The 8,030-nt window shown below is 39.6% G+C and overlaps 1 protein-coding gene across 1 annotated transcript in view; it reads left to right on the top strand.

The window, feature by feature from the left end:
- ythdc2 (YTH domain containing 2) overlaps window positions 1–8,030 on the top strand; it is a 59,756-nt gene that overhangs the window by 16,993 nt on the left and 34,733 nt on the right. Inside the window, exons 5-9 of the mRNA XM_086096118.1 lie at window positions 1,591–1,793; window positions 3,278–3,444; window positions 4,699–4,801; window positions 6,990–7,152; window positions 7,914–8,021. Coding sequence (XP_085952244.1) covers window positions 1,591–1,793; window positions 3,278–3,444; window positions 4,699–4,801; window positions 6,990–7,152; window positions 7,914–8,021 — 744 coding nt within the window. The remainder of the gene's footprint in view (window positions 1–1,590; window positions 1,794–3,277; window positions 3,445–4,698; window positions 4,802–6,989; window positions 7,153–7,913; window positions 8,022–8,030) is intronic.

Below are 8,030 nucleotides of genomic sequence, written 5' to 3'. Positions count from 1 at the left end.
ATAGAATTTTGATTAATCACTTCATTAAAAAGTTTTTTTTTATCGTGCCCGCCAAATTTGAAGAGCACCTGTTATGTTAATTCTTTCGACACTTAATGAAGACGTCTTTAACATATTTTAATCCACTGCACACTCTCATCCTCCTTCTGAATGTCATACGCAAAAATTTATTAAATGCTTTACTTTAATGCATGTTTATTGCTCAAACACAACCTGTGCTACCTTTAACGTAACCATCCACCAACCACCAGATAAAGGATAATCTGCAATCAAAATTTATAGTGCAATTAATCTGCGTTAACACAATATTAATGTGATAATTTTTTGTGATTAATCCATGAGTTAACGCTTAAACTAGAGAAATCAATATGGTTTTGTCAGGACTGATACTAATGCCGATTATTAGTAGTGAAGGAGGCTGATAACCGATATTTGAAGCCGATATTCATTTTCAGTGAAAAAAAAAAGGGGTGATATTGGTGTCAAAAAAAATTCAAAATACAAATGCCAATCTTTGTTGTGATATCGTAAAGCATTTTTATTGTACAATTTTCAGACTTTTCAAAATGTAGTTTTCATTTTAATTTTCATTTTTTTATAAATCTTAAACAAAATAAAAACATTTGACTTCATTTTAAATTAAAAAAAATAATAATCAGGGATCTACCAAGGTTATCAGTACGTCTTAAAAAGTTAAATGAAAACTTAAACAAGTAAATACCATAGCTCTCTATAGTTTTCTGCAGTAAATATTTTTTTCCACAATTAAAAAATACCTGAAATCTTATACTTTCACATTTCTTTGTTTCAATGTCAAACAACAAAAGGTTCAGAAGGTTCCCAGGGTCAGCAGCGTCTCTTATAAAGTTAACTGAAAATTTAAATAAATAATTTCATAAGATTAAAATGGTTTTAGATTTACCTTTATCAGCTGTCAGATTTTTTTTTTATATAAAGGCCGATACCGATATCCGTCAAAATGCCCAATATCGGTGCTGACTATCAGTCTATCCCTAGAGGGATACTTGACCCATTGAGCCATTTTCAGCAGTAAAAAGTTAATATTTTGTCCAGAATTAATTTAACTTCATTAATTTTCTTGTACAATGAATAACTTTTAAAACAATTTTTCCACTTGCTGTCGACTGAAGATAATATCACCTGTGCTTTGGAATTGGGTAACGATCAAACATGGCTCACCCGTTTTCTGTGTTTGGTCACCAAACTGAGCCATGATTCATTGTTAGCTACTTCCTCAGCACAGGTGATGTCATCTTCAGTCATCAGCAAGTGGAAAAATTTGTATTTAAGGGTATTAATTGTACATGAAGTTGAAGTTGCCAAATTAATTCTGCACAAAATATAAACTTTTTGCTGCTGAAAAATGGCTCAAATGGGTCAAGTATCCTTTTAACTTTGACAGCACTAGTTTAAGGTGGTGTTAGCAGACGTCAAGCCACAAATTACAATGCTGTATATACTGTACTGTAGTAAATGACAATTCATTAACAGTTGCAGTCACTCAAACCTTAAAGGATTTTATAGTCACATTTGGACAAAATTGTATAAGAATCTTCTGTCTTCCAACAGACAACAGCTTTGACATGAACAGGCCAAGGGGTCGCCTAGTCAGTGGCATTTCAGTGGTACCCCCTACAAGGAGGCCGTCACAGTTGGACAGTTTCCGACGTGCGCTGCCTGTGTTTCAGCATGAGGAAGAGATTGTCAGACTGATTAGAGAGAACAGGGTGGTACTGGTCGTAGGAGAGACAGGTTCTGGAAAAACAACCCAGGTAAGAGTATGATTGGAAAATCACTAATAATTTTAACTTAATTTCTGAAGTTAACAGATACCGCTCAGTGGATAAAATGGCATTCTTGCACTTTCAGTCTCACCCTTTCACTCCCTTTACACCAAGCAATACCGTATGGCATGTTTCAGTTGTAAAGGGTCCCAATCTAGCTTCTCAGTATCCATTTGTTGAGGCATCGTGAACTACATTAAACTGTAACAGAATAATCACACGTGCTCAAGTTGCAATTCAGGTTTGATTGTCACATATTTCAACTTTAAACTGTTGACAGCTTGTGAAGTTATCACTATTAACAAAGTAATGATGTCAACCAGTAGTGCACAAACCAAAAAGCAGATACCAGAAGCATCCTGCTCTAAAACCTTCAATATATAATACTAGAAGTCTGGGGATTTGGGGGGTCGTGGGGGGAGCGGGGGCTGTGGGCCGCTGGGGTGCCTGGTGGGCCTGCCGTGCCCCGTTTTGCTGCTTGGGGCGCGGCCGTCTTGGGGTGGGGGGCGTTCCTGTCTCCTGGGTTTGGTCTCCGGCCGGTGGCCCGGGGGTTGTGCTTTGGCGCTGCTGCGGCCTGGGGGGCCCTGTGGGGTTGTGCTTGCTCTGTCCTGGCCGGGGTCGATGACGCCCCTCTTTGGTGGAGGTTTTCATGCATGCCAGATCCACCACACCAGCATCTACCGAAATTCAAACACAATCTGCTTCTTCCTCTGGTCGTTATATCGGTGGAGGCTGATGTCTGTGGATCTCACACTGCTTCATCTATCCTTCCTTCCTTTCGTCAGTCTTTCCTTTGGTCTCTTGAGGTCTCCCTAATTTGTTGTAATTTAGATGTTTCTGGGGTTGGTGAAAGATTCTGGTTGGTAACCCGGTGGGTAGTAGGCGATGTCTGGTCGGTGCTGGATTTCACTTTTCTTTCTTTTCTTTGATTCTTCCTCGGGTCTCCTGACAACTTCACGACTCTAGCTGGATTCTGAAGTATTCGGTTTAGGTGAACGGTATGGGATTTTTAATAGGTTTTAGGTGAATTTTAATGAACTCACACGCACGCACATATACACACACAGACCCGCACATGCACATACTCACGCGTATACAAAAAAAAGAAAAAGAGAAAAAAAAGAGAGAGCAATGATGATATGTCGAATCGGTAAGATTACCGAATGAACAATACTGAGCTCTCTCAGGAAAAAAACCCCATCATACTAGAAGCTCTTGAACCTCAAGGTTGGGTAAAATTGAGGCTTCAGATCTTGGTAAAGTACTGTTGTGAATTGTTTGATTTGACCTTATCTCCTGTGAGCAACTATGTAAAGCTGAAAAAAATCCAATGTCTTTATAATGGGTGTAAATTAAACGCATATTTTCACTGTTCACAGGCCCGCCCAGTCCTATCCTCCGCGAGGGGTCCAATAAAAACTGACTGTCTTATACTGTATATTGTCATTTATTTGTAATATACGTTTGGTCAGATTCCACAGTTTCTACTAGACGACTGCAGCAAGAAAGGAGAGTGCTGCAGAATTTTCTGTACTCAGCCCAGACGCTTGGCTGCCATCACTGTCGCTGAGAGAGTGGCAGCTGAGAGGGGAGAGACAATCGGCAAGACTGTCGGCTATCACATTAGACTCGAGAGCAGGTAAAACCCCTTTTGATATACAAAGGGTCGGGGAATCACGGTCCAGAAAGTTTCGCTTTAGCTGCTTCTACTCAACAGGTGAAGACTAGTGATGGGACGTAATGTTCGGAGTGTGTGTGTGTGTCGAGTAATCCAGGAAGAAATTTCTGAAGCGCATGTCGAAGCGTGATTCATTCCGGGAAAATTATGTCACTGATGACGCTTGGTTTCAGGAAGTTCAACTTTTGCAGAGTTTCGCACTGTATATAAAGCGCAATGCTTCTCCGCAAAAGTTGCGTGCCAGTGGTGTTTTGAGCGTCGCAAATTTGCCCGCAACACGCTTTTTTGTTTGTCATTGAGGCTGCTAAAAATAAAAAAATAAGAACGTTATCCCTGGTTTGGCAACACTAATGTAACGCGTAACTTTGAAAATTCACATCATTTGCATTGCTAGGTGAAGTGCTTGTTGTGCGCTAATAGTGTACACGACCATTCATCATAACAGCTGTCAGTACCCTGTACTCATAAGCACAATCCCCATCACTGTGACGTCAATATCCATGAGCACCTCAGTTTTCATGCAATCAATGCCTCATTATTTGCTATTACATTTCCTACAGGATTATTAATTTTCATACCATAACATTACCCACACAATATTAATAAACAGATTAATTGCATGAATGTAACACAAAAAGTTAAATATGTTACTCGTTTTTTGCTACCAAACGCACAGTTCAGCAGCTTCAGCATGTTAAACTAATAAAATCAGTAACCAAAGTAATGATATGCAAAATAAATGTTATTCAATTACAGCTAAATAAATACAAATCGGCAACTAAAGCATGTGTAATTCTTCCTAAACCAACACTGTTGCAAAACAGCAAAAAGGCAAAGTAGTTCAAATTACAGTTTTAATTTTGGCCATCATGGGGATTTGTCTGCACATGAAGCCTCACGAGCAGAACTTTTTTGTGAACCAATTTGATGGAAATCTTCGAATGTTCAAAAAGCTTCATCTGCCCATCACTAGAGGAGACGAGCTGGTTTACCTGCCAGTTGAGTACAAGTACCTGTGACTAAAGCTAATCTGTGGTAGGGTTTTTACTTTCTGGACCTGGATTCCTCAACGCTGGATATTCAGCGGTATACATTGTAAGATTGAATAAGTTTAAAATTATTTTAACAAAAGAACCCCCACAAAACATAAAATTCAGATTCCTTCTTGTAGTCTTTGTGAAATTGTGCAAATGTCTCTTTACTCTGAATCTGTAGGGTTTCTCCAAAGACTCTGCTTACTTTCTGTACCACTGGAGTTTTACTCAGGACACTCATGGCTGGAGATACCAGTCTGGCATCTGTCACACATGTCATTGTGGTGAGCATTAAATGTAAAATTCTATACATTGAAATAGGGTTGGGCGATATGACGATATTAGATCGTACGATGATATGCAGGGATGACGATCTGTCATTTCTTTTGAATCGTTTGATCGCGACGCATTTTCTGCCACTGACTGAGGCCCCATCCAGACGGAAGCAAAGCCGGCTTCGTTCCTCAAAAAATCTCATACACACACGAGCATTTCAAGACTTGCTTGTGTTTAAAAAAAGACGCTGAGGACGTATAACGGCTGTAATGTATATGCCAAGTCTGGAGTGGCGCTGTAGCGCAGCTACAGGGAGTTAGCGGAAAGCGAAGAAGAAGAATCAGCGAAGACTAACACTTTTTTGCCCCCCTAACTTTATTGCAATCTACAGAACAAACATGGCTTTGCATGTATCAAAACAACATGAAAAAGACGAACACAGAAGTGACAATGGCGGGTGATTAAAGTACAACACCGCTTGTTGAACGTGGGAATAAAGATGCAAAATATTTTGTTGCATAAGCAAGCTAGGCGGCTGCGCAAAGTGACTACGACATGGCTATTCGCCATTGTTGTTGACAGACTGACCGTTCGCGCGAAGTCAAGCGAGAATTGGCGCATACGTCATCAATCTGCAACAACGCATCGTCGAGCTGTGACCATTGTGTCATCCTGCATATGGTGTTCAGACGGACGCGTACGGGGCGCGTTTTGAAATCTTTCCACTCTGGAGCCCGGTTTCAAAAATGATCGGTTTCAAGCTCTCCGAAACCGCGCCATCGTGTGGACAAACCCCTACACGGTAAGAAACTTGTGAAGATACATTGAAACTGGCTTTGGTGTGGACGGGGCCTGAAAAAGACAGCCATGCAGCCTGCCCCTATTTGACAGCCAATCAGTGTGGTCAAGTAGCGCACACACTTCGCACCCCCACCCCCGGCCCGCAACACGTTTTCCCCAAACAAACAAGCAAACGAGCATGGCTGCGTGAGACATGGCGGTCGGCGAGGAGCAAATTTGTTCCGAAGAGAAATTCATTGTCCATAATATAACTGTTTTGGCTTCACGCCAAATGACATAGATCAGGCGAAAACCATATGCAAAGTGTCCAAGGCGAGGATGAAGACAAGTTACGGCAACACTACGAGATCCCATCACCTGAAACGGCAGTGTCCCGCACAGTTCAATCAATGAGAGCCAAACTAATAACTAGCGACAACAGCTCATACCTGCGCCTCCAAAACAACAGACCGTCACAGAAGCGTTCACCAAACTCACGCCATATGACATTGGATCCGCGTTACGAGCTGCCAAGTCGTAAGTTGTTGACTTTTCCCCCATACACGGCCATTCCTCGCATGTATGCAAATTGAAGAGAAATAGTGGCGAAAAAATACAAAATGTGCAGGTCTTTTTGTTTTTACAAGCGACCAGTAGCATTTGTGAAATAATCAGGTCAAGCGGCGAACTAACACCGTAATGCCAATTTGCAAAAGTTACCCATCCATGCCAGAACACAACACGCAAACTTGGGTAGCTTAGCAAAAAAAACGAAAAAAGTCTGTGTTGCATACAAGGCCCGTTCAGACCATCGGAAACTACATAACCCGCGATGTACTTTTCCACAAAGGTTGTTAACTTGTTACAATATTGACCTTTTATTTAAAAATGGTGCTTTTTACTTTGCTACCATCAGCAGTTTGCTTTAACTTTGTGTTTACATGCTCCTCTCTCCACTCTCTTTTTCTTTTTTTCTTTTTTTTTTACCAGCCAAGTTGTGTGCACTTTAAGACATTCAGTGTTTTGAATACACTACTTGAAAACAGAACTCTGACTTTTGTTATTGTTTTGCTGCTTTATAATTAATATTTTTCTTTACAAAATTATTTATTATTATAGTGCTCATTTTCACAAACTAATAAATGTAGCCTTACTAGCCGAGTATTTATTTAATATTACTCTCATTTAATTTCTATTTCTTATTAATAAAAAAAAAAAAGTGATAAAATCGAAATCCTGATTCTATAATTTAAAAAATCGTGATATTCAATTTTTGCAAGATCACCCACCTCTACTTTGAAAATATGTTTGCAGTATCACTATTGCAATTGGGTCTTCCTGGGTCTTCCTGTTCATATACTTGGTAGCTTCTTAAATAAATCTGCCATGCTAACCTAGCTTACTGTGTTTTCTAAGGATGAGGTGCATGAGCGCGATGGTCTCACTGACTTTTTGCTTACGAAGATGCTTGATGTACTTGAGGAAATACCTACAGTAAAGCTGGTTCTCTCCAGTGCTTCTCTGGATGTTGACTTGTTCCTCAAGTACTTTGGCGCTTGGTCCTGTCCTGTTATTCATCGTAAGTCATTTTTAACTGTTGTTTTTGAAGCCAAGTTGTAGATGATTGGTTTGTTTGAGCTAATAGTAAGATGTAAGATGGAATCATTTTCACTGCTGACATCTGGCACATCTCTAATTCTGCTTCATATAAGATTGTAGCCTAAAAACTAAACAATCCAAAAGTGAATAGACTACTCAGTGGAGACTCGATTCCAAGACTATAATGAAGCAGTCAATCTTCAATGGCACACAACACTTGGAAAATACATGACATACGTGGTAAGTTTCTTCAGTTTATGAGTTAAAATAAATACATAAATAAAACAAGCAATGCATAACAACATCTAAAACCTTATTGGCACTTTGGGTCCGATTTACTTAAGGTTAATGCGTGCAAAAACATGCAAATTGATGCTTATGCAAAGAGATGTGTAAGCTGGTCTACTAACTGGGTGGACACAGAATTGTGTGTCCTCTATTTGCGATCATCTTAAAAAATCAGGCCCTTAGTCTTTAAACCGACAGTATGTATTCTGATGAACACATTATCACACGTTACACAGGATCTGATTTTATACTTTCTGTCTTTTAAAATCATCTCAGACATGAATAATTGTATAATTTTTGGAGGTATGAATCAGGATTTCAGGATCACACACAATCACAAAAATTGATGAACGAATTTTTGCTTGTTGCTTATCGTGTGAGCTTTTTTTTTTTTAAGACAACTTTTATTTTTCATGAGTTTTTAGTAAATTGACTTGAGTATGTGTTTTGCAGTCAAAGGAAGACTGTTTGAAGTGAAACCACTTTTTCTGGAAGACATTTTGAGGTTCACCGGCTTGAACAGTAAAGAAGTGGGCAAACACAAAGAAGAATCTCAGAGAAGTATGAACA

This window comes from Leptonotus elevatus, chromosome 15 (assembly GCF_054856555.1).
Source record: "Leptonotus elevatus isolate MCC_2025b chromosome 15, RoL_Lele_1.0, whole genome shotgun sequence".
In the NCBI taxonomy this organism is placed as follows: domain Eukaryota; kingdom Metazoa; phylum Chordata; class Actinopteri; order Syngnathiformes; family Syngnathidae; genus Leptonotus; species Leptonotus elevatus.
The sequence above is the reverse complement of the archived record's forward strand: the minus strand, read 5'-3'. Positions and strand labels throughout refer to the sequence as shown.